The sequence below is a fragment of the Prosopis cineraria genome, unplaced genomic scaffold, assembly GCF_029017545.1.
Source record: "Prosopis cineraria cultivar Desert tree isolate PC_DT_omini unplaced genomic scaffold, ASM2901754v1 PC4, whole genome shotgun sequence".
In the NCBI taxonomy this organism is placed as follows: domain Eukaryota; kingdom Viridiplantae; phylum Streptophyta; class Magnoliopsida; order Fabales; family Fabaceae; genus Prosopis; species Prosopis cineraria.
The window spans coordinates 37657672-37684540 of NW_026555335.1; the positions used below are offsets into that span (position 1 = coordinate 37657672).

The following is a 26869-nucleotide window of genomic DNA, read 5'->3' on the forward strand; positions in this document are numbered from 1 at the left end:
CCTAGTGACTATAAATCTAATTTGTTGGAAAGTAGATAGAAATGAGAATTTGGGAGGGCATTACAATTAACTAGTATTCTAGCAATTATAAATAAAAAAACAGTTATCAATTTTTTTTAAAAGAACATGTTATATTCCTAAGAGTGAAAAGAGATCCTAACCTTATGAAAAAGAATATATTGATTTATCATTCATCATAGTTTGAAATTAATTAATGCCAGCATTTTCAAAGCTCAGAGACGTTTGCTTGGGAAATAAGAGATAATTCAAGTAACTGTTGGTATATTTTTCATTTAAATGGTCAATTTTCTACCTAAAGAAGGGAAGAAAAAAATCTTTGCAACATGAGAATTTTCTAACATTACAAAATTGTTTTGACTAATGACTAATCTATGTCAATCATAAATGGAATCTAAACAATAACTTGCCAATAGCTGTTCAAGCATGAAGTTATATTCTCAAAGGCATCCTCAGTGCAAGGTATTGTAAGGCCACCTATTCGATGATCAAAACCAAATTAACAAGAGGTAACAATTCCCTAAGAACATAATTTTCATGAATCACACATGAGAAGGATATGGCAAAAAAGGAAGCCATCATCAAGACTGGGTTTATACTCAATACAATATTAAGAACCTAGCTCATTCAACTTTTATGCTAGAACAAAATTTTTAAGTTATAATTCAGAGAAAATCTTAGGTAGATGGAAATCCTCACCTTTACAATTGCAAAGTACAGGAGACCTCAAATGCAACCAATGGCAGTTAGAGCTATGGCAAAGAATGTGAGGGAACAACGGCAGAGGGTGCGACGGAAATATAGGGACCAATACTGGAGCAGACCTATCATCGACAATTGACGCAAACTGTAGAGCTAATTTGGACATGCCAAGAAATGACAAAGAACAAGAATGAATGAGAATGATAGCAGCAACAAGACACAGAAACATAGCAAGAACAACAAGAACGAAAGCAGCAATGAGACGCCAAAACAGAACAACAACAACGAGAACGAAAGTAGCAACTTAAAACAAAGTGACAAGAACGAGAACAAAAGCAACAACTCAAAATAGAGCAACAAGAACGAGAACAAATAGGGTAAGAATGAGAACAAATGTGGGTATTTAATATTTTTTCTCAAGGGTATTTCAGACAATCTACATTTGTTTAAACCCCAAAATTGGGATTTCTATATTTTATGGTCCCTAACTAGGATTGGAATCCTTAAGGGGTTCTTAATTGTCATTTTCCCTAGTAAATTTTGGTACTATCTATACAAGGAATAGAATCATCAGTAATGTTAACAAAATCAGCCATGGACTATTTCTGTGAATGTTAACACCAATAGAAGTCAACTCAAAATAATATATTTGCAAATCATTTTTGTTTATATGGTATCATCATTAGCAACTAGGTGTCTTTTCTTCAAGAGATTAGTATGAACCACAAGATCAAATTGAGGGAAACATTGATAACAAACTACAAACTGTTTCTTGTTTAAGTATTTTAACTTTGAGGAAAACTTATATACTTACACAGGTTTCTTGTTTAACAAACTACAAACTGTTTCTAAAATATTTGTAAATATTTTAACTTTGAGGAAAACTTATATACTTATACAAGTTTCTTGTTTCCAATTAAATTAAGATAAGTGTATCATTTATAGATTATCTTGATATTACTATCATTAACATATTAACTCACGCTGATTTGATTGGATTTAATATAAGTATAAATCCACTTATTTTGATTTGAGTGGATAAAAGTATAGTAAATATATAAGGCTAAGTATCAAAGCTATGTCCTTGGCTTTAATTATTTTTAATGTCATATACTTTTAATGATTCATAAGTTTACCATTTTATGTTTGGCCATGACAAAAAGAATAATCACATTTAACGACCTCTCAAAAAAATTATTTATAAATAAAGACCAACAATAAGTTATCATTCAGAAAAAACAAGTATATGATACCATTTTAACAACAAATAATTTTATATTGATCTTTGTTTACAAATGATTCTCTTGAGCTTGGATATGTTTCTTCCAAACAAAAATTTACTACTGTATTTGTTTTTTTTTCATCTTTTCTCGCCTTTTATCCGACCTCTTCATGGGTGCAGGGAAAAAATTGCACCGCTAATGTTCCTTTTTCCGTATATCTTCAACCAGAGGTCTAAATGCTTTTAGTTATATAAATTATTAATATGGAAATAAAAATACATATAAAATTTTAAATTTTAAATTGATAAGAAGTTTTAGTTTGTCATCTGCACGTATTGCTTTTGTTATGAACCTTATGAATTGGCAAAAATTGCATTTCAAGCCCTTTCTTTCAAAACCGTGGTGGACTTAATGAACTGGCCGCGAGATCAAAGCGTCCGAGTTTATCCAATCCAAGTTTGATTTTATTATAACAATAACTGGGTTAAAAAAAAAACAATGAATTCATTTTTTAAAAAAAGAAAAGGAAGTTTTATATTAAAAAAAGGAAAATAAAAAGCAGTTAATTTGTAACTCTGGGTATGTTAAAAATATAAAGAATAAGTTTTTATTTTAAAATTTGTAATCCCTACCTAAATTAAAAATAAAAATTAATAGTTAATTTTAAAAGAACATAAATATAAAATATGTTAATAAAATATCATATATTTTAAAAAATGTAGCAACCCATCTGGTAAGATAAAATTGTTTATTATTGTTGTAATATATTAAATTTTAAAAATAAAACATAAAATTTTTTTAAAAAACTTAACCATGACAACTCTAATTTACAAAAAAAAAGGTAATAAAAAATAATTGTTTCAGATGGAACTGTAGAAATTCAGTGCCATCAGACGCCACTTACAAAGGATGGGGATTAATGCATTTAAAATATTTTTTAAAAAAAGATGTATGGTGACAATTACACATACTCATTATAATTGATAGAATTCATAGTAAGTTTGAACACAACAGCACATATTTGTTGGACAAAAAAGAATACACCATTCATGCCAAGACGAAAAGATCATAGCAACATTTTTAAAGTCGAGTGGAGAAAGTACTTGCAAATAATATGTACGTTATCAAGAACCTGAAGTATGTCCTCTGGTATAACAGGCTATCTCTGAAATCTCTTCACCCTCTTCTTAATTCTATAGGATATATTAACAATTACTATAAGGTCAATAAGAGTTCGTCAGGTAGATGAGCTTTAATTTCAATCAAATTACAAGTTCAAAATTTGGTTGCAGTAAACAAAGGCCTTATTATCTCGCCGTGGAAAGCTGTATAGCCTCTTGATGAGTGGATTCATCAGCCCAAGCAAAGTGATGAGAAAGTGATGAGAATTCCTGATTACTGATCTCTTCCAATTGCTCCCACTCAGCCCATCTCTCTGCCAAACCCACACCCTGAAGCATATTCACTACCTCTGACATGCTTGGCCTGTCCTCTGGCATCCCTTGTGTGCAAAGCAATGCTACTTGAACTATTCTTTCTACTTCTTTTGGATCGTAACTCTCCAGATTCCTATCCACTATATTCTCTAGCCTGTTCTCTCTCAGTAACTTCTTTATCTGTTCATTCAGTATCAACATAAGTATTATGTCCTAAAAGGGCAACAGATTTGGTAAATGACAAGAGAAATTCTTGTAAATAGACACGTAAGTGCTGTTAGATAGAAACCTTACATGATCAAGCAGAAGAACATCCTCCTCCTCTTCAAGCCGAGACAGGTCTATCGCACGCTGACCGGTGACAAGTTCAAGAAGTGTGATGCCATATCCAAAGACATCAGTCTTCTCTGATGATTTTCCTGTGGACAGGTATTCTGGGGCAATATGACCCATCGTGCCTCTCACCTGAGTGGTGACATGTGTCAGCCTTGTATCAACAAGCTTAGTCAAACCAAAATCTCCAAGTACAGCTTCAAAGTCATCGTCTAATAAGATGTTTGCAGCTTTCAGATCTCGGTGTATAACCTTGGGAATACATTGCTCATGGAGGTACTCCAAGCCATGTGCTGTACCAAAGGCCACGCGCTTCCTTGTTGGCCAGTCTAAGCCTTTCTCACCAGGTTTCAAATCTGAAGTAGCATTGAGATATAACGTTATTAATGTGATTTGTCAACAATGGATGAAAGAAGACAGGCCTAACATGTACCTCTCAAGCGATGCGCTACGCTTAGATTTTCCATGAAAGGGTATACAAGGATTCTTTCGGTAGGGGTTGTGCAGAATCCGATTAAGCGAAGGAGATTCCTGTGAACTGCAACACTTATTAGTTGAACTTCTCTTTGGAATGCAGCCTCTCCACCAGGGTTATTATAATCAACCAGACGTTTGATAGCGACTTTAGTGTTATCTAAGAGTACTCCTTTGTAAACTTTTCCAAAGCCTCCTTGGCCTATCACATTGTTCTCGCAGAAATTCTTAGTGGCGAGTTGTAACTCTCGGAAAGAAAATCTTCTCAGTTGCCCCAAGGAAATGTTTCTTTCATCTTCACCTGCAAAATTTTGTTAAGTATATATTACTTTTAAAGCATTAGAAACCTAAGAATATGCTGACAGTTTTTAGGTGCAAAAATTACCTGAAACATCAAAAAAGATTTCATTTGCGTATCTTCGTACGTATAGGTATCTATGTGCAAAGATAGCCCCAAGACAAAGAAGTGCTAATGCACCACAACTTGCAAAACTCACAACCGCTGCAACTATTGATTTGTTGGTACAAGCTGTAGGAAAAGGTCAGGTTCAGGTATCTTCTTTCTGACTTAGACAGTAAAGTTATGTGGTAAACAAAAATAATGCTAAAATAGAAAACCTGGGATGGCAGAATTAGAAACACAAGGCCTCTCCAAGTGTGATCCGCAATGAAGGGGTGTATTTGAAAAGCTGAAATTGATGATTGCAACAAAAATAAACCATGAATAAACAAAAATCAATAGAGTTTGTAACTTAATGAGCTGTGCATGGTTAAACAGAACTCAAACTCTTCTTGCACTGAAATTTACTTGAAGCTTGGAACTGAAAAGAGTTGCATTGGGATATCTCCAGTTAGAACATTAGATGAAAGATCCCTGTCAAATGGAAAAACTAATCAGAACAAAGAAGAACCATGTTTAGAAGCTTTGGAGTGGATAAGAATGCTTTCTAGCCAAAATCCTGAAAATAAAAATACTATAAAGAAATGACGTTCATACAATTCTGCCAACCCACTAATATTAGCAAGAGTGTCTGGTACAGGTCCGGATAAGTCATTCCCTCTCAAGATCCTGAATCACACATGATATCATCTCTTCCAATCAAACACCATTTTTCATTCGTATTATGAGGCAAAGGAACGCAGAAATGGAAAGTTCAGCCTTACAGATTCCTTAGATTTCGAAGCTTGCCCCAGCTAGCTGGAATAGAACCACTAAAATGATTATCTCCAAGGTTTAGATATTGTATCTGTGTCAGATTGGCAATATAATCAGGTAAGGGGCCTGAGAACTTGTTGTTCTTCAACTCCCTGTGCAAAGAGAGTAATCAAAGATCAATATTGTCCATATATATGAGATATGACAAAGTTTTACATTAGCTGTAATAGAAGATCAATATATATATATATATAAAATTTTTCATGCAATCTTCCAGTTTGAGAAGCATTTCTTTGAACATTTATTTTCTGCAAAATTATAACTGGCATGTCTTGAGAGAATGAACAACTTAAAATATGCCTATTCAAGTTTATAGCAGGGAATGAGAACCTAAAAGAAAAGTTTTCACTTACGGGTTCTCAAAATCAATATTCTCTGAAATAATGCACTCTTAAGATTCTTATAAACGAATTTTAAATATCCCATTCCATGTACTAGAAATGCTAGAAATTGGGGGAGGCACAAAAGAAGGGCTTCACATGCAGAGAATCTCAAACAAATCCACACACAGCTCGAACTTTGATGGCAACTTTTTCCTTTATTTTTTAAGATAAAATATTCAACATGTTTATCACACGACTACTGACATTCTGGACAAAAACAGAAGCATTATCAAATTTCACAAATGCAATTTCAACAAGACGACAACTTACAAGCTAGTCAAATATTTCAATCTGGTGATTGAAGGAGATATTGCTCCAGAAAGTCCATAAGAAGCCAGGCTCCTGCAGATTAGTACATTAATAGGCTAAATTACAAGCCAACTTCGGGGAGGAAAGAAAAAACTTTGATGTTAGCCATAAGCATTTTCTGCCCTGCTTATACGTGAATGAACTTACAGGCCTATGACGTGTCCGTTTCTACAAGTGACATGGGACCAACTAACGCAAGCAGACACAAAAAAATAATTCCAATCTGTTAGTTGATGGTTGGGATCGTGGAGAGCCTTCCTAACTTCAACCAAAGCTTCGCCTAAATATTGTCAGACAAGAAAGGTCTAAGAAACAAGAAGAAAAACACAAGGGGGAAGAAATCAAAGATTCAGAAATCACAAACAAGGAACAATAGAAGATTGTTCAGTAAAGCAACAACACTGCATAATCTTCAAACAACATATGCTTCTCCAACAACAACAGCAAAAAAAAAGAAGGTAAAGTTTAACACACCTTCCACATCAGGATCTGTGATTGCAGAACTGAGTCTCAAGACACTGAGCAATAGCAGTAACCTTGTCATTAATTTTAGAGTGTCTCCAATAAATTTTGGGCGAAGCATGTTGTCAGGCTCTTTGATATCCAAGAAAATTTCAGCTGGAAACTTCCTGCTTTCTTGGAGTAAAGGGAGAAACAGAGAAAAATGTATGATTACACTTCAGAAGCTTTAAACTCCATGTAACCAATTCCGTTATAAGCCGACCTTCTAGTACCTCACAAACATTATGACAAACATGAAGCAGACACAAAATCTTCATAAAAGCTCCCAATCAAATAATCAATCAATCACATATCAATCTATGTACTCATTCGAGTATTAGTATAAGAAGAAACAGTTATTACTTCTGGGAAAGCAGAGGAGAAAAGAACAGGGTGAGAAACTTACAGGCTTGAAGCCTGGGCGCTTGAGTCCCCCATGAATCCTGGAAGGAGAGAAGCAAATTAAGAACTTTATTGGTGTCATGATGATGAGTATCAAGATTAAAATGAACTGAGTGATGGGGCTAGTGCAAGGGACCCACAGAGCAATGAGAAACACGATTGAAAAGGGAAAGAAGGGGCAAAATAAAGAAAGGGGGAAAAAAGGAGAATTTGTGAGGAGCCTATGTGTGGGCTAGCTTGGGTAAGAATAAGAGGGCTAGTTGGTAGTGGAAGTGGTGGGATGGGAATGAGAATCCCACTAAATTGTGATTTGGGTGTTCATAATTGTCCCTCCCATCCCTTTTAAGCAATTAAAATGCTCAAAGAGAAGTGGCATATATGATATGGAGAAATATAGATGTGCCTGGTTGTGAAATGAAGGTTCCACTAAAATGACTTTGGATTATATTCCCCTGTTTTTGATAATGCCAATTCGATTTTTTGGCAAAAGGTCAACACAGAAAGAGGGCAATAAATATTTATTTTTTGAAGAAACCAATAATAGTAGGTTCAAAGAAAAACCATTGAAATAGTGAAACGCAAATTACAGGAATACCTCCATTTATTATAATCATATCACAACGTGCAATGATGAGGATAAAGTTGACTCAAAAAAAGCATATATTAATAAAGATGCGTGATTATACTACTATTTTTTATCAAATATTTTTTTATTTAGATTTAAATTTTTATTTTTATTCCACGTGTCATTTCAAAATGTTTAATCCTTATCATCTAATAATGTAACTTGGTTATTCCTTTTAATATACAGGATTGTAATAGAACCTTTTTTTTTTTAGCCTACTTCATTCATAGATAGCAAAGATTAGTCTTCAAATAAATATTGATGAAATCCTCCCTCCATTCATAAAGAGGTAAAGTATTTTTGAAGAATTAAATGTTTAAAAATATAAAATATTTTTAAATCTTTTAAAATATAATCATTGCCTTTTTAATAATGACTTTATATTTATTATAGGGTGTTTAATAAAAATAAATATGAAAAGATAAAAGTTAATTTAAAAATAGATAACTTATTTACTAAGGAGTGAAATTTAATTAAAAATATTTTATATTTTTAAAATAAAGGAATATATTCCTTCAATTAAGATCATAATAATAGATGTTATCAAACGTTTTTCTGTCGCCCCATTTTTCTTTTTTGGCAAATTAAACTAGGCCTAATTAGTTAGGTCTGTCAGTCCTGGAAATAATATGGCACGTTTATTTTTTTTAAAAAAAATTACAGTTAAACTTATATACAGTTTAATATAAATATAAATCCTATATATATATTATGAAATTATGGGGGCATAAATTCACTGTTATTGGTAAAGCAGGGGATTATACACGTGGGAAGACGTAACAGGTAGGTGGAAGTACAAAAAAGGCCAAATAGTAAGACCAACCAATGGAGAAATAAAAACCATTCAATTCAACCCATTTATTTAGTATTCATTCATAAAAGTTGATAGTCAAAGTACTTTATGTTCAAGGAGGTGAAGCACGTGGTGTTGGATAATTAGGCGACAGTGAAGTTTGAAGTGCATGTCGAAATTTGGATTTTTCAATATTTCAAATCCAAAGCATCCCCAAACGACAACAGCCAGCATAAGGCAATAGGATCGCCATGGCCTCCTTGGACCGCAGTGGCTCAATACGACGTCGCATCCCCAAACGACAACAGCCAGCATAACGGCAATAGGATCGCCATGGCCTCCTTGGACCGCAGTGGCTCTAACGACGTCGTATTTGCATTTGACAGTATTTAATTTGACCTCTTCGGTTTTTTTTTGGGCCAAGAATTTGACGTCTTTGATTTGGTCCTTATATTGGCTCATCTTGTTTGTCCGTTTATGATTTTTTTTTTTTTCGCCGAAAAGAAAAGCCATTTAAAACTGCCAAAATTAAAAGTATATACACTGATATATTTTTGATTGTTTATAAGTATTCTTTTATTAAGAACAAGAATATTCAAACACATGGCCTAATACTAAATGTTGGAGACAGATTTGACTACCGGTTTGCTATGTTGAATATGTATTGATATTAAATATAAGAGTTAGTCGAGAAGTTAATTTAGTTTTAAATGTGAGAGTTTAATATTTTTAGAGAAAATTTCACTAAGGACCCCTCAATCGTAGATAATGAAAAAAAGGACCCAAGATTTCTAATATCTCACTGCAAGGCTCGAGGCTTGATTTGATATTAAATTTCAGAACCAAATGACAATATTATCCCTCATTGTAAGAAAAAAAAAGTTGAAATTCAGTGAAGAAAGGTAGAGAAAGAGATGAATGAAAGTGTAATATTATCCCTTATTGTAAGAAAAAAGAAAGTTGAAGTTCAGTGAAGAAGGTAGAGAAAGAGATGAATGGAAGTGTGAGAACACTCTTTTTCTCTCCTTCCCCCTCTCTTGCTTCTTTCGCAGTGAAAACTTATTTGACTTTGTCTAACACCTCAGTTTTATTTTTCAAAGTGCTTCTACTCATTCTTTTTCTTTTCATAAAAGATTATTAGCCTCATGAAAGTTATTCAAAGTGATTCCTTAATTGCAAGTGACTTCTTTATAGTTTTACTTGAGCCATTTTCTTTAAAAAGTCAGACATAGGATTAGAAAGAGAGTTGAGAGGTTCACTCATATATTAGGTTGAGGTTTTTTGGTTGAGAAAGTATTTAGGAGATAATCAAGGAAGGAATTTGGTTTTGCTGAAGAGATGATGATTATTAGGTTGAGAGAATATGAGTTTCCTACTTGCAGGGATTTCGAGGTACAGGAAAGAATGAGACAGAGGCACCTTATAACACATAGACTCATACCAAATGTTACCAATTTTATATGAACAGATGAGATTAAAAGATCAAGATAGAGAAAATAGGTAATGTCTCTAATGTATCGATATGTGTAGTCCATACCAGTATGTACTAATTCTACCTATGAGTATTGGTTTCCATATCATCAGCCTCTGTGATACCAGTTTGTTTGTGTTAATACTGGTACAAGTTATTTATACTAGTATGTACTAGTTCTATCAATATGAGTATGGGTTTCTATAACAAACTTTGTCATACCATTATTCATACCAATATGTATTAGTTCTATTGGTATGAGTTTAGGTTTCATCTAACTAAAAAAATTTCAAATGACTTGTTTGTCGCCCTACTATGTGCGATTTATCACCTACGGTATCTTGTTAATTTTCTTACATCACTTGTTCGTTACATTTGTGAGTTTCTACAATAGCCTTATCATACTAGCATATGTGTTTGAAATCGGTATGAGTTATTTATATCAATATGTACTAGTTCTACTGATATGAGTTTATGTTTCACATAACTTCAAAAATTCTAGTGACTTGTTCGTCGCCTTACTTTGTGTAGCTCATCACCTTATGGCATTTTGTTAATTTCTTTATGTCACTTGTTCATTACAATTGTAGGTTTATATAACAGCCTCTATCTTATCGGTATATTGTGTCAATATTGGTATGAGTTATTCATGCCAGTATATACTATTTTTCGAGTATGAGTTTGGGTTTCACCTAAGTTAAAAAATTTCAAGTGATTTATTCATCACCCTATTATGTGTGGTTCATCACCTTATGGCATCTTGTTAATTTCCTTACCTCACTTATTCACTACAATTGTGAGTTTATATAATAGCCTCTGTCATATCGATTTATTATGTTGATATTAGTATGAGTTATTATATCGATATGTACTAGTTCTATCGATATGAGTTTGAATTTCACCTAACTTAAAAATTCCAAGTAACTTGTTCATCGCGCTACTGTGTATGGTTCATCACCCCATGACATCTTGTTAATTTTCTTACCTCACTTATTTATTATAATTATGGGTTTCTATAACAGCCTCTGTCATACCAATATGAGTTATAGCATGGCATTGTGTTTAGAGTTCTTCTCGTGGTTCCCATCTATAGAGTTGTCAAATCCCATGTGAGCTTCTCTTTTCAAGGTTAACTCTATCATTACTCGTTACTTTGTCCACTCCTTGGCCACTTTTGCATAAGACAATTCGCCCCTTCAACCAATGGCAATTTTTGCAGAAAAAAAAAGCTACACAGAAACAAGTCAAACAATACAAATAAACACTGTAGCAAGGGGATCAATAACTAAACATAAGGAAATGAACAAGTCTTCATACATATCATTAACAAGTATACACAGCCACCAGTGTTTCTTATGCTTTTGGGATGACATGCCTTTAACACTGTTAATGCTTTCTCTATCTCTTGCTTAGCTCTTCCATCACAAGAGTTGCCTCATCAACAACTACTGTTCAAGTAATGAACAACACACCTAAGCAGCAATCCAATTTGCTGATTTAGAAATCAAGACGTTAACTTTCATTATTTTGCCCAATCTAAAACAAAGATTTCACAAATGACTATTGAAATCAAGAGACAATTAAACTTGCATCGTTATGCTTCTACCAGTTTTTCATAGTTACTGGTTCTTCTTCTATCAAATGCTTAACGAAACCCTCTTTTATGTCCAAGCTCAAGAAAAAACAACCCCAACTAAAAGAAGCTACAGGGTCAGAGGCAGTGACTGACCTAGTGATGACTCGTTGAACGAAAATTCTTGGGTAAGAAGTTTGGTAATGGAGGGTTTGTTGATAAACTTTATGAACCTCACTACGTGCTTGCAATGTTTGCAAGATGTTTTTTCTTCCTTCTCTACATGTTTTTTTTTTTTGCAATGAGAGCAACTTTATCATTTAGCTTTCAAAATTAATCAAATTAGCAATGAGATATTAGAAATCTTGGGGTCTTCTTTTTGATTATCTACGGTCAAGAGGTCCTGAGTGAAATTTTACCTATTTTTTATCTCTCACATTTATTATTTTTTTTCCCAAGTTATTCTATTGTTTTCTCAACTTTTTAATTTTTCTATTTCAATGTAAATAATTTAAAGGATAGGTATTTAAGAAAATCAAAACACATTTTTTTACAAATAATTGATTTAAATAATTTTTTTTAAAACATGTGTGAATTAATTAATTAACTTTTACATATAAGATCAAGTAGAGTAACACATCAATTGATCTTATCCTTCTACACACTTGTTGAAGAGTATAGTTGCCACAACAATTAAGGGGTATTTCATTCAATAAGTTAAGAGAGTCAAATTATCTTATTTTAAGATTTCGAGTTTAAATCATATATATGAAAGAATGTTAAATAAAAATGTTAAAAACATTCTCGACATACCCACGATCTTGCCATTGGTTAAAAATGGTTCAACACAATGAGAGTCATCAAGATTAGCCTCGACAGGTATCTCCAAGCTTCTCATAATACCAGATGACAAATAAAAAAAAAAAAAAAAGAGTTGCCACACCATTAGGAAAATGTCTTCTATTTAAAAAATCCTTAAATTTTTTAGCAACTAAAATATGAATGCGATCGCATTTTGTAGAGTGGAATAATTTGCAATTTGTTAGTTGAAAAATAACCCATTGATGCAAGAGTGGCATGGAGGGAGGGAAGCATATAGCACAACAGAGAAAGAATGAATGAGCACATCTTGTTTGTCCGATAAGTTTGTGAATCTTTTGAAATTCCACCATTTGGAATATCTGCATTATTCAAAATGCTGCAGATGCTTTGTTCTCTTTGATGGGACTCAACACCCTTTTATGTGGGAAATATCGTCCTATATATTTCCATTTTGATTCACTGCCCAAATTTATTATTCCTTCTCTTTTTGGCATCTATTTCACATTTCAATATTTGTTTCTCTTGTTTGTCTTTTCCCTCTCTCTTTTTCCCCAACCCAAAGGAGACAAATTAAAGCAAATCCAATCCAATCTTAGCTTTATTTTCCCCCCTCAACTTTAATTGTACGACTTTATGGCAGGGTTGAAAAGGTAATAGAAGTGGTTGGACAATTTGAACTCCTAAAAAAAGTATAAGATTACGAATTGATAGCATTTTATGTCAGTAAAGCAAAATGGATTTTCTTTTGATGGTAAGAAATTACAAGTATATCATGAAGTGAAAAGGGACTTTATTTGCATTGTAAAAGATAGATACGGAGAATAATAATAAAAAAATATCATAGATACTTGAAAAATTAAATCCACCACAGTAATTTTAGATCACTACAGGATAAAAAACAAAACACCAAATAAACAGTTAAATAAATTTCGTCCAGAAAAAGAATAGTCAAATAAATAGTGGTGACACTGTGAACAAAAGATGAAGACATAAACGTGTTGAGGATGTGGTCAGAATGTTGCTTGATTTTGATTCTTGGCCATTTTATTTTAAAAGGAGGGCTATAAATAATTAAGCCCATACTATTGTTGTAAGCATGAGACATCTGGCCCAGTGGATCAATAAAGTTTAGTATTCAGATTTTAGCCGCACCACAAGACGGTGTCAAAAGCCCATTGCTTGACCCGATCCATTTTCATTGATCCGAGTTTCAATTTGATGCCCTAATCACACAGCAGCTCTGCATCTTCGTCATTTCAATCGCCCTCTTTCTTCCGTCACAAAATCATTAAGTGAAGCATCGAGAAGCAAGCAAACATGAACGAAGTAACAGGGAGTTATAGAAGCAACCTGGACAATGAGTTAGTTTTCTTTTCTTTTTTTTTTGGGACCAATAATGAGTTAGTTGAATATTAGACTGGAGAATATAAAAAGATATTAATTCTTAATACTGTGGATATTGCATTATTTTAGTTTGGTTTTGGTAGTTAGATAGTTAAAAAGTAATTGGTCAATACCAAGTGAATGATTTAACATAATTTAACAATTAAGGATCAAGATTTGTGTGATTTCAATCTTAAAAAATACATGAATTTGCAATATAATTGTAACATTATTTTTTAATAAAAATATCTCAAATCATATTATATACATGAGAAAATTTTAAAAAAATAAAATTTTACGAACGTAGTTTTCTGAAAATCGTTGCAAGGTTCTAATTAATAGTGGCTCAATTTTGATTCCATCCAACTCAACAATAAAAATGATTTTATGATTCAAATTGAACCATTAACGATTTAGGTTGACGGCACAACTAGTCAAACTATCCGAACCATTATATGCTCAATTTTTTGCAGTCAGGTTCCTTTTACTTCACCCCAGCAAAAAAAAAAAAAAAAAAACACACCACACACACACATTTAAAAAAGAGAATAGGAAAAAAAAAACAGAGAGAGAGAGAGAGAGAGAGAGCATATATGTAAGCTTCAATGCGAAATTCAGATTGTTTGGGCTCTGTAGTTCGTTTAAATTTGAGCTTTGACCCTAATTGGTTGCCAAAAGAAAAATAAATAAATAACAAAGAATCAATCTGCGTTACCTATTTCATGATTCAGCTAAGCTACGTCAGAGGACTTGAGTGGCACCACTAGATGCTAAAATTCCATGGTGAGTGGTATCGTCAGAATATATACTCAGCTTCTCTCCATCACCCCACAACGCATAAGCTTCTTCTCCGTGAACGGCGTCGTCGCCGATCTGCAATTCCTCCTCCGACATCCTCAGAGGAATTATGAAACGTATGACGACACAAATGATGGATGTCGCCACCAGGTTCCATCCTATGATGAACAGCCCTCCCACGATTTGTTTGAGGATTTGGACTCCGCCGGAGCCGCCGTACACGCCGCCTTTGGAGTTGGTGACGGGAAGGAAGAGAGCGCTGAGGCGAGGCTCGGCGAAGAGGCCAGTGAGGATGCCGCCGAGAAGTCCGGCGACGGCATGAGTGTGGAAGACGGGAGAGTGTCATCGACCATTTGGAAGATCTTGAGTTTCTTGCCTAATACCATCATACTGAGCCATGGTACGCTACCTGATAATATTCCCATAACTATGGCTGCCCATCCTTGAACCAGACCTAATCCACCCCAGTCAACAATCCACGTACGATTAATTAGTCATATTTCAAAAATTATATATGGCTAATTAAATTTGAACAAGATTTTTGACCGTGCAATAAACATTGAAAACTGTGATTAAATTTTAAAATTTGTGAAGAGTATTCTCTAATTAGTTAGCATATCATTATTTTATTCATTAACATAAATGATATTATTTTAAATTTTCTGAGATTAGTTAATTATGCCTGACTTAATTCTAAAAATTAAAATCTAAGCTAAGCTAACTCTCTTAAAAACTAAGTATCACACAATTGAATATTTGAATTACATATAACTAGGTTAAATATAATTAAGATTACGGATATATATTTTTGGGTTAAATAACAAATTAATTCCTAAATTATAGATTTAGAAGCGAGTGTCTAAGACCTTAAACTTGTTTTGGAGTAATGTTTTTCCTTTAATATTTTCAAAAGAATGCAATATTATCCTTACCATTAACAAATGTTAACTCTTATTGTTAGTTAACAAAAATAATTAAAAAAAGATCTCAAATTATAAAAATATACTAAGAAATTTCTTGGTCTTTTTATAATCTTTTTGTCATTATATATAATTTTCAGGTTTTTTTTGTAATTTTTTAATCAACTAAAATTAAAATTAACTTTTATTAAGAGACAATCACGAGGGAGAACATTAAAACAAAAACAGAGAGTTCAAGATCTCAAACTTTTGAAACTTATAATTTAAGAATGAAATTACCATTTAACCCTTTTTTTTTGTAGTGATTGACAAAAATATCTGTTCAACTACAGGCCAAAAAAGAGATGCTAAGCAAAGAACATATTTATTTGGAAGGCCAGCGAGTAAGGATATTTCTTGATTTTTTTGTGACAAATTGCACAATATTTTGGATGCATTGACGTTAATATATAAATTATAATACATGGAAATACATATCTGAGGAGATAGGTGTGTGTATGTGTGTGTATAACAAATCAGGAATGGTCAGTATTAAAAATTCCCAATAATTAAGTCGTGGGCAGCGTGAAGAAAGGCATACAATTAATTACTTAATTAATTAAGTAGTCAACAAGTAGAGTACAAATTAATGCTACTATTATTATTTTCTAAGGCAGCATGATTACTATTTTTTGAAATTATATATCATAGAAATTGAAGTGGGGTATCGTCGATAGGAAAAACGCCCAACCATGTGCAGAAAAAGCCGAAAAAAGGTCAACTATGGAATGTAAGAAGAATTGCATACCCATTTCCAACTAATAAAACAATGAACACAGCCGCCAGAATAATACCAAGTCTTGCGTCAAGTGACTATATCATATATAGTCAAGTGTGAAGGGATCCACAAATTATTTGATATTTTTTATATTTCATATTATTAAAAAAAAGTTAAATCACATATAATAACTAATCTGACGGTACTCCATATTTTTATTTTTTATTAAAATGTTAACGTTCATAGCTTGTCACTTGGAATAGTATCTATCCTCTACAATCTTCATACACATCAACATGTTTCTGTTTGTCTGCTTTTAAATGCTTTTCACACCCACTTGTCATGTGAGTATTAGGAGACATGGAAGAAAAACTCGATCCCATAAATTAACCATGGATATAAAATTTGTCAACACATAATTGTCAAGTTTGTGTTAAAAATACGTTTTTAGCATGAAAAGGAAAGAAAGGAGGGCGGGTAAAATAGAAGCGGACATACCGGCGCCGGGAGTGATGCAGACGAGACCGGTGATCATGCCCTGGACGGCTCCGATGACGGAGGGTTTCTTGAAGAAGATGACGTCAAGGCACGTCCACACCAGCAGACTGGTGGCGGCGCAGATGTTGGTGTTGAGCACCGCCATGGACGAGTCGGTGTTTGCCGAGTAGGGATCGCCGCCGTTGAAGCCAGCCCATCCCAACCACAGCAGCCCCGCCCCTGCTAGCGTCAGCAACACATTGTTCGGCGGAAACCTCTCTCTGTCCTTCTTCGACCTCGGTCCCACCTACGCCATTAATTACCATACCTTCATCAACATTAATGTAATCAATCGAGCCCCAGCATCATCGTCCTCCACCACATATTAATTCCCCTGTATCTACTTCTGTTGCCACAAATTAAATATACCTCCGCATGAAATAAGGGTTTTTAATGTGCCCGTCCCAACTTTTCAATTTCATTTTTTATTTTTTTTAAAATATTTACTTCTACATAAAATAAAAGACATTTAGATATCTTGATATTTCAAAATGATAAAAATTTATATTTTTTATTATTTTTTAAAAATTAAAAGGGCTTATTTGTGATATTTTTTAAAAAAATAATAAAAAATATAAATATTTATAATTTTAAAATATTAAGATATTCAAATGTTTTTTATTTTATGGAGAAGTTAATGATTTTAAAAAAATTAAAAATAAAATTAAAAAGTTAAAATATTACAAAAAAATATTAGAAAAGAGTGCGTTAAAGGCCCTATCCCACCTCCGCATGACTTAGTCGAAGTATGTATGAAACTCATATATTCATTCACATGAAACGAAAAAGTTAGAACTCCGTTTATATTGTCACGAGCATCTTCATGCAGGTCATCTTCCTTTTCCTTCCTTAATATCCACCTCAACATCACCGTAATACACTGTCAAATTTCCATACTAGCCTATGTGGATACATTGAGTACTGACACCAGTTCTGTCAGAAGGGTTAGGCGGTGTAGTGTAGTGTGTAGTGTGTACTGTGTAATAATTACTAATAACTATCTTCATTTTGAATCTTCAATGACGCCATACTTTAATTTGTTTAGAAAATGAAGTTTGTATTTTTTAAAATTGATAAAATAATAATAATAATAATAATGATATGACAGTACAGATACAGCCTACTCACCCAATAAGCAGCGGTGAAACCGGCAATCCCAGAAGAAAGGTGAATGACGTAGCCGCCGGAGTAGTCAATAACGCCCCAGTGAAACAAGAACCCACCGCCCCACAAGCTGAAAGCTCCGACGGTGTAGGAGAACGTTAGCCACAACGGTACGAACATCATCCACGCCTTGAAGTTCATCCTCGCCAGCACCGATCCGGCCCGGCCAGCAGAACCACCGCGATGGCGGCGAACACGCACTGAAACCACACCATCGTCGCCATGGGGTAGAACGGCTCTACCTCCGGCGTCTCCGGCTGCCCGTTCTTGTAGTAATGCGGCGTCGCCGGCAGGGCGGCCTGGCTGATGAGAAACTTCTGGCCCAACGCCGGCCCGGCCTTCCCCAAGAAGGGCAAGAGCTTGTCGCCGAAGGACATCTTGTAGGCCCACGTGACCCAGCATATGCTGACGGCGGCGAAGGCGTAGAGAGCCATGAAAGCAGAGTTGACGGCCCACTTCTTCTTCACTATGCTTCCGTACAGAATCACAAGCCCCGGCATGCTCTGAATACCTACCAGAGTCGCCGAGATCATCTGCCACGCGTTGTCCCCTTTGTTCAGCCAGTCCGGTACGGCGAGACTCGTCCATGCCTGATACGCTATAGGTAAAGAATTCACCGGAGGGGAAGCCATAGCTCTCTCTCTCTCTCCTCTCTCTCTCTCTCTCTCTCTCTCTCTCTCTCTATTTCCCACTGTATAATTCTGTGCGTCCGAACCAGACTTGACTTTGTATGTTTAGATGTATAGTATAGATGATTGTAGGGTCAGGGTGTTGTGCTAAGAGGACGCAGAGTGATGGAGGCCGTCGATCAGAAAATGGACGGTGCAGAGGGGTTTAGTGAGAGTGAGAGGAATGATAGAGGCTTGTTTAAAAACCTATTTTAACAACAGTTTTCTGTTTTTTAAAAAAATAAAAAAAATAAAAAATTGATTTGATAATGTATTTTTAAAAAATATTTTAAAAAACAAAAATATAAAATATTATTTTAAAAATAAAAAAATAAAATAATTTTTAAATATTCCGTAATTATTGTTTTATATAAAATAAGGAAAAATGAAAAAAATATTTATTTTTATTATTTTTTTATTATTAAAAACATGTTTTATAAAATATTAATTTTTAAAATAATAAAATAAAAACAGTGTCAAATAGCTTCAAAAATTTCAGATTTTGAAATCTGAACGCCCACAGAGAATCTGGTATCGGTGGAGAAAATATTATGTGTTGGGGTGGCTGTGTGTGTGAATGACCAAACTGAATTCGAATATTTTGCTTCAAATTGGGCATCTTCTGCCATTTTGAGGGTGCGAGCTGATTCTGAATCTTTTCCTTTTTAAACTCGGATCTTGACGGACTTGTGTGTTAGTTGACTTAAACAAATGAAGCAGCAGCAGCATCATCTTAATTATCACTTACGCGCGTATCAATACATAATCAAGAGAGAGGTCATTAACATTATAAGGGGATTAAAAGGCGTAATAACGACTGCTAAGTGCATAGTATTTAAGTTTTACCCAATGGCTTTAAGACTGAAGGGAAAAAAATAAAAGGAAAAAAAAAACTGTGGCTGCTGGGATTCGAGCCCAGGTCTCCACGGCCACAACGTGGAATTCTTACCACTAAACTACAGCCACGGGGTTGGTACGCTTTTTACATAACGACGTATATTTCTTTACTTCAGTGCTAACTACATACCAAATCAACGTATTGCCTCTTTCTTTTTGTTTTGGGCAGACTAAATTCAGTATGTATCCTAATAATTTCATTAGGTGTGATGCACAGGATTCAATTTTTGAAGAGAAGTCATGTAGAAAACTTCAAATAAGAGGAGCCATACTTTGTGTGTATCAATTTTATTTTTATATTAATTTTTAGCATAGTATGTGCATGCATGTGTGTGATAAATTTTTATTTTATAAAATTAAAAGTTCTTAATACAGTTTTCCAGTCCCAATCAAAATATCCCAGGTATTTCGGGGAAAAACCACTCCTTGTATCACAAAATCATAATCACTCATGTAATTAACACAATACAAACAAAAATCCGCATGACCGTCATATGTGCATCCTCATTTGATCGGAAGCTATAAATTATTTACTGCAGTTAAATAATAGGACCAAAATTGAAACTAGATTCTCTGCCGTGCAGTAGAACATTAGAACTTCATTTAAAAAAAACAAAGAAAGAAAAAGGGTACAACCCCAATTTAGCGAGCCAGATCTGTTCAAGCCATAAGCCATGCAGCATCAAAGCCTCTCAACTTACAAAGTCAGAGAAAATAGCAAAATTGATAGATTCTCTGTACAAAAGTATGAAAGTCCCCATCCCCCATTAACTAATCAGTCTGAAAAATCACATTAGCATCCACCACGTGGTCAACCCCAGAACCAGGGAATTTTCTCCATTGCACGTGTATTGGGGAGAGTGAAAGAGACACCACCCTCTCTATGCCTGCACAATGTAAGTCTCCTGCTAAACCAAATTGATAGAACATCGTAACACGGCTTGAACCCCATTGGCAGGATGTCACGGGATGGGCCTGACTTTAAGCAGTTTAAGTCTCTTACTGTCACTTAAAATGGTCTTGCCGTACTATTGTGATCAAATTAAATGGTGCTCCATCTTCCTCCTTTTGTTTCCAAGGTTCACCATTGCCTTGGACATACCTTTTCACTTTTGGAGACAATGGTGTGTACAAATCTGCACGCCTTGAGAATACCTTTTCACTTTTGGAGACAATGGTGTGTACAAATCTGCACGAGGAGAATAATCAGAAGATAACTTTTCCGAATATGAAAAAAAGATAAAACTTTATTGTAACAAATTCTCTAGAATTCGATACAAATGCTGAATAAAGGGTATCCCATAAGCAGTAAGCAAAAAGATTTACAGAAAGATCAGTCAAATAAAACAATAAATTATACCATTCCAACTCAGCAAAGCAAGAACGGAATAAAGATATGGAAGACCATTAATTACCTCTGATACATAATATTTAAACACAACCAAAGTGCTCAGAGTTAAAAAAACAAAGTCCATTTTTAGTTACGTTGCCACAATTTGAGCTTAGTTTATATCACCAATCATTTAATTAAGATTACTCCTAACAAGTTACTGTGTAAACAATTAATTCCTCACTGATTGAACCATCCAAGGTCCCCCTTTCTTTATCTTGGTTGTGGCTCAAATGGTAGTGTACATCGCCACATTTCTGTTGACATCATCCTGTCTACTCACGGGAATTTCTTAATCTATTACGTTACTCTGCTAAAACTGATTAATTTGCAAACATCCTTAAAACTATGATAGCGCAGAAAGTGTAGGTAGTTAAGAAGCAAGGAGTGCTTTCAATGAATATTAATTTCTTTCAAGAAATCAATTAGCAGTTGTATGATAAACGACTGATTCATATCTCCAAACCCCTTCAGGAATGAATAGACCCGAGAATTCACAACTCCCATTTAATTTTACTAGGCCTCTAATCTCCTTCACGGCATTTGACTTCTGTCATCAACAGCTGAGCTTCAATAAAAGAGCGAAACAGAATGGTTACAGTTTTGAATGGATCAGGACAAGCACGCATTTCTGACATTTTGTTAAAATCTAGGTATTCCATATCAATGTCTGTGTCTAACAAACGACTGTCTAATGACTTTTCTATGTACAAGATATAATTAACGTATTTACTGATTTTACTCTCTAACATTTTAGGAAAAAAGAAAAAATACAATCATCAGTCCCTATAGTTTTATTGGGTTTGCTTTTAGTCTCTGTAATTTCTTTCGAGTGTTTTCAATCCCTATAGTTTCAGTGAGATTGGGTAACATTTGCCTTTCTGGTCCCCATAGTTTCAATGTTTTTAGTCCCTACAAGAACTGAAAACACTGGAAAAAAACTATAAGGACTAAAAACAAAATTCGATAAAACTATAACAACTAATAATTGTGTTTTCCCAAGAAAAAACTATCAAATATTTTGTGGTAATAAAATTACTCATACATATCAGAATGAACCAAGTGGCCTACAACAGGGAATTTAAGAGCAAACTTCCACATTATTAAAAAAGTTAATAATGTTTAAACCTTGAAGGCACTGATAATATACCATAATCAAGCCAACCAATGATGTTAGTAATGATAGTTGCTGAATCCTTGTTAACGACACATGTCTATGAGAAATTTACGTTTTCCAAGTCCTCCAAACTAAAGTAAAAGGCATGAGGTGTTACCTATATTGGCTGGAGGATCAGGTTCTCTTGTACTGTGCAATACAGTTGTTCCAGATAAAACAGTAATAAAACCACAAAGCTCGGATGCAATACTGCTTGCACTTTGACCATTATAGTCCTATTAAGAAGGGAACATATGGAAGGATTGTTATTCGATGAATGAACCATAAAATCTCTCCTTTTCTACACTCTAGTGTTATGGTAAATACCAACCTTAAACATGATTGCACTGGCTAATATGGTAAAAGATGTGAACAAGGCATAATAGATGGGAGAAACAACTGCTGTGTTAAAAGTATCCAGTGCCTGCAACCATGCAAGAGTTGGCTACATCAAATCCAAGTGAATGGTGACAATTGAAGGGCAGGCAACGACACTAGTAATTTTAATCTTAGGAATTCAAATTGCTAAGCATCAGTCTCTGCAGATAATCAGATTAAGCATAACCTGATTGATTACAACTTGAACACCTAGAATCACAACCACTAGAAAATGTTTCTTCCTTCCATTGGCAACTTAAATTTAGAGTGAAAATAGATGCACAGAAATAAGAAGGGGAGTATGATGATAGGCAGTGGTCAAAGTATAGAAGAGTGGCTAAAAAAGCTTATAAAAGGTAAGATTACAGCCAGCAAACTAGATTGCTTCCTCACGTTAATATATCAACACATGATTAGGAAAGCAGAAAGTCAATCCATTAAGCTGGAAATTTACTATAAAAGTAATTGTCACAAACATTTTTATTCCAAACACTTGAACAAATAATAAGAAACTACAATGTGGCAGTCTCTTCTTTAGCTACCTAGTTGATATATAAACTTCTTTGAGGCTATGGAAAAAATTTTGAGCGCAGTATTATTTCACTATTCACCTATTTAAGTAAAAAAATTCTGACGACTACTGAAAATAATCTGAATCACAATGACCTTATTGTTGACAAGTTATTTCAAATTAAACTACTTGTTCACCACAAATGTAAGAAAACCAAACTGTTTGATGTAAAAGGAAGAATACAACATGAGGAAGGGGGGAGAAACAAGATGCAAGAAGAAAAAGAAGGAAGAAAGTACATGTATCTGCAGCGGAGTAAAAACGGGGTTTCAAAATTATCAGCATAGGCAAACGAGTTCTGGGAAGTTTTGAAGTATTTTCGAATGTGGTAATGTTCATTTATCACCTTGAATGAATTGAATGAATCAGGTTACTTTTTGAAAGAAAAACAAATATAAAGACACAAGGTAAGAGAGCATATATTAGCAGGAGATCTGCTAACAAGAACTGAATTCTGGGATAGTTGTTATTCTCATTTTTTTCTCAACAACAACAACAACAACAACAAGCCTTTATCCCACTAGGTGGGGTCGGCTACATGGATTGCAAGACGCCATTGTGCTCTATCATTTATTAAGCTTTTAGAAATATTATTAATTAAGAGATCACGTTCACACGGTATTCTTCATTAATAAAAATGCATGAAGTATTAGCCAGAATCATTTCACACGGCTAAGACACAAACAAACTGACACGCCTTAAGAGATCATCTACTTCACTGGCATAAATTGTTAATCTACAATACAGAAAAATGCAACAGAGTGCCAAAAGAGCATATGAAATATGCAAAATTAATATTCACATTAAAAATCCATCATACTACAAGAAACTGACCATATTAAGATAATTTAACTGAATTATGACACAGGTAACAGCAACCATTGCAAAAATCCATGTTTGGAAGTATACAGCCTGGTTTCTTCCCTCTAATGTAAGTTTGATGGCAGTGCCAATAGCTTTTACACTCATGACCTGTGAAATATGGGATCTCGTTAGCAATGTAAATCAAACAATGGACTTCGGTATGAGACTTAAGATAATTCAAATAATAAAACCATTAGAGACTTTTTAAATGAAAAAAAACCATTAGATAACGCTCATAAGATACTTAGTAGAGTCACTTACTGTCAAGGACCCAATTACAGAGCATATCCCAACATAAACAAAGACATTAGTTTGGCCACATCGGGGGGCACAATATAAGATCAATACCAGTGATACAGCTACAGCTGAAGCCGTATACAAGAGGAAAGCTGTATGCCAGAAGAAAATATTGATCAGGAAAAAATATCCCCTTGTGACTCGTGCAGCCAAGAGACACTACACTGGATAAATGAATCAAACCTCAGAAGTATACCTGTTTGAGTGGCCAATTCCCATATTTCTAGTACAGAAGTAATAGGCCGCTCTTGGGGTGCATGGAGTACAATAATAGTGGATCCAACTATGCACAGAAGACACCCCAAGATGCCCATTTTTCGGAGCTTCTCATTCAACAAGAAATGTGCTAAGACAGCACTACCCATATCCATAATAGTGTTTACCAGAAAGAATAAGCCGGTAAGTAAATCCAACAGGTTATAACAAAGTTAAAAGCAAACAAGAATCAATCATGAATCATTGGAAATAAATATTACCTGACAATAATACTCAAAGCACCAAGTGGTGTCACAAGCACCGCAGGAGCGTAAATATAAGCCACAAAATTGGCGACCTCTCCAACAATCACTTTAAGTAGTAACAACAAGGGAGAAAAAGAGACTCGAAATTACTAACTAGTAACGCATCAATTAGGGTTCTTGACTTACTAGTAATCAATTACAAAATCAAATACGTACAGCAACTTACTCGTAATCATTCCGACCCACCAGAGAGGCTCGAGCAGATAACCATATCCTCCAACACCTAACACAAATGAAGAACGACAAAAGGTCATGCCCAGAGCATAAAGATCTGCAATATGCAAAAAATGCAATCTACAAGTTTTCAAGAGGACTGACCGGCAGGACGGCCGTTGGCCGCGGCTCGACGGAGGCCCTTTTTCTTAATAATGAAGCTGGAGCCAATAAAAGCACTGGAAACGACGGCCAAGATAAACCCCTTCAAATTGTACGAGAACATCTATGTAGTCTATCTATGAATATAATCACATCCGGCGATGACAACTAGGACGACGAAGATAAAAGAAGCTCCTCCTTGATTCGCTAAAACTCGTATCAAATTCATACAATTCGTAACCCTAGATAACAAGTAGAATCGCCTAAACTCTTTGTAGATTCCTTGTTGCTGGCTCTCAGCGCACGCAACGCGACCCACGGTACCCTCTTTCACCGTTCGCTGATTATCTTTGTTGTTTTTCGTTTTTTTTTTTTTGAAAATTGGACGAATTTTTTGGTGAAATTGAATCTGGCGGTCTTATCTCCAGGCGGGCCAATGATTAGGAATCGAGCAATTGGGAACGTTGAGGAAGTTAGGAACAGTGGAGCGTGAACAATGTAAAGAGAAAAGACAAGGTCGTTATGAGAAGTTTTGGTTCCGGTAAAACCACAAGGCTCAATGACACGTCGTCCCGTCTTGTTCAGTTCTCACCTTCCAGTGTTGTTTTTTTCATAAACCTACTTTCTTGTTTCATGCGTCTTCAAGTATAACATGGCCATTGTCTTGGCATGGGATTTTTACTGCATTTTTACTATAAATCTAATTTGTTTAAATTAAATTTGTATTTTTAAAAATTATTAAATCTAAATTTTAAAATTTAATTTAACAGTTTAAATTTATAGTAATTTTTCCTCTATTCTCCTTCCTATAGGAGAAAATTTAACTCCCATTATCTTTGCAAATAGAGCTTCGACATGTACAAATTCCTCACATTCACTATATTAATTTACAAACGAAATAAATTTCAATTTAAAACTTAAAATAAAAATTACAAACCTGAATTAAAAAAATTACTCCTTGATGCTGGTTGATCCAACCTTGTACAATATGTACATGAACTGCTGAGTGAAGATGCAATGACACGCGTAAAGATTGAAAATGATAATTTGGATTTGATTAAAAAAAATGATCGATTGGAGTATTTGAAATTGTGAAATAAATTCAAATATTATTAATACATAAAACAATTATGCAATAAAAAAATCTCTAAATAGCACACTTAAAGGCCCAAACATAACAGACTAAAGGAAAATAAAAAAGAAAACAAACAAATTCAGAAGAAACATATAGACACCATACACCGAATTCTATACAGACATTGTACAGACATGAAAGATAAGCAAAACCCAAAGAGGCAAAAGCTCAAAACTTGATTATCTTCTTGGTGCAAATGTTGTCAAGTTGAACTTGCAATAATGACGTGAAGAATTAATCTGAAAGCCAATTCACGAAGACCTGATTTGAGTGCAGCAGGTAAATTACTCAATCATGCAAGTCTTTTTTTTTTTGGGGGGAGGGTAATGGAGACATTTTTTTAAATATATAAACATTACATAAAATTAAACATCAGCAGCACAAAGGGACTGACTTCCCATACATTCTTTAAACACAAGGTCCCTCAAGAAGGAAAAAAAAGTCGAATCAAATAAAGAAAAAATCAAAATTGCTTCCTTAGCTTGGGAGTTCGCAACCATATTAATCTTCAGAGGAATAAAGTTAATCTGCACAAGGCTCTTAATTTCCAACAAAACTAGACTTCCATTATGCAAACTTGTAAACTCTCCATTGAGTAAATCCACCAAGTTCTTGCAGTCAGATTTAACGACAACCTTCTTAAAGCCCATATCCCAGGCCAACCAAAGCATTCAGCTTCGAAAGGGGAACAAATATTGAGGGAGATGGAAAGGCCTACAATCTAAACACTTACATTGTCTCTTAAGCATTAAGATCAGATTGATCCAGATGGTTGGACCAGTTGAACCGTCATCTGAGGAAGAAAATAGTCTAGATCAATCAATTAGCCTATTTTGA

At 34.4% G+C, this 26869-nt stretch overlaps 2 protein-coding genes, 1 non-coding gene and 1 pseudogene across 10 annotated transcripts; all 4 read right to left on the reverse strand.

Moving 5' to 3' along the window:
- Positions 1–2874: 2874 nt before the first annotated feature.
- On the reverse strand, positions 2875–7137 carry LOC129307818 (probable LRR receptor-like serine/threonine-protein kinase At5g63710). Of its 7 annotated transcripts, none has more exons than XM_054948726.1 (12): positions 7002–7137; positions 6569–6723; positions 6242–6374; positions 6056–6127; positions 5351–5494; positions 5184–5255; positions 4995–5060; positions 4805–4875; positions 4572–4715; positions 4146–4487; positions 3674–4068; positions 2875–3559 (listed from the first exon to the last, which is right to left on the reverse strand). In XM_054948726.1, the coding sequence occupies exons 1-12, from the start codon at positions 7031–7033 to the stop codon at positions 3251–3253; spliced, it is 1935 nt and encodes a 644-aa protein (XP_054804701.1). In that variant the 5' UTR covers positions 7034–7137; the 3' UTR covers positions 2875–3250. The 7 variants fall into 7 exon arrangements, with proteins under 7 accessions (XP_054804701.1, XP_054804700.1, XP_054804705.1 ...); XM_054948725.1 differs by having other exon boundaries at positions 6569–6726; positions 7002–7056; XM_054948730.1 differs by having other exon boundaries at positions 6569–6821; positions 7002–7048.
- Positions 7138–14260: 7123 nt separating this feature from the next.
- LOC129308154 (ammonium transporter 3 member 1-like) lies at positions 14261–18539 on the reverse strand (annotated as a pseudogene).
- An 863-nt stretch (positions 18540–19402) lies between these two features.
- On the reverse strand, positions 19403–19474 carry TRNAH-GUG (transfer RNA histidin (anticodon GUG)). The gene has a single exon. It is a non-coding gene; the product is annotated as a tRNA-His (tRNA).
- A 510-nt stretch (positions 19475–19984) lies between these two features.
- Positions 19985–25384, reverse strand: LOC129309972 (probable magnesium transporter NIPA7). 2 transcript variants are annotated; one of them, XM_054951772.1, is made up of 9 exons: positions 24901–25384; positions 24749–24805; positions 24538–24628; positions 24258–24418; positions 24026–24153; positions 23735–23872; positions 22283–22375; positions 22070–22187; positions 19985–20541 (listed from the first exon to the last, which is right to left on the reverse strand). In XM_054951772.1, exons 1-9 carry the CDS (start codon positions 25019–25021, stop codon positions 20411–20413), a joined length of 1038 nt encoding a protein of 345 aa, XP_054807747.1. In that variant the 5' UTR covers positions 25022–25384; the 3' UTR covers positions 19985–20410. The 2 variants fall into 2 exon arrangements, with proteins under 2 accessions (XP_054807747.1, XP_054807748.1); XM_054951773.1 differs by lacking the exon at positions 19985–20541 and adding an exon at positions 21169–21358 and having other exon boundaries at positions 24901–25383.
- Positions 25385–26869: the final 1485 nt, after the last annotated feature.

Excerpts from the sequence above, each read along its gene's own strand:
- LOC129307818 (XM_054948725.1), bottom strand. The coding sequence starts at position 7,033 with ATGGGGGACTCAAGCGCCCAGGCTTCAAGCCT. Across the intron at positions 6,727-7,001 it reads AGCGCCCAGGCTTCAAGCCT|CAGGAAGTTTCCAGCTGAAA; the intron begins GTAAGTTTCTCA and ends ACTCCAAGAAAG. Across the intron at positions 4,876-4,994 it reads TTTTCAGTTCCAAGCTTCAA|CTTTTCAAATACACCCCTTC; the intron begins GTAAATTTCAGT and ends CATCAATTTCAG.
- LOC129309972 (XM_054951772.1), bottom strand. The coding sequence starts at position 25,021 with ATGTTCTCGTACAATTTGAAGGGGTTTATCTTGGCCGTCGTTTCCAGT. Across the intron at positions 24,154-24,257 it reads GGAATTGGCCACTCAAACAG|CTTTCCTCTTGTATACGGCT; the intron begins GTATACTTCTGA and ends TCTGGCATACAG. Across the intron at positions 22,188-22,282 it reads CCAGTGCAATCATGTTTAAG|GACTATAATGGTCAAAGTGC; the intron begins GTTGGTATTTAC and ends CCTTCTTAATAG.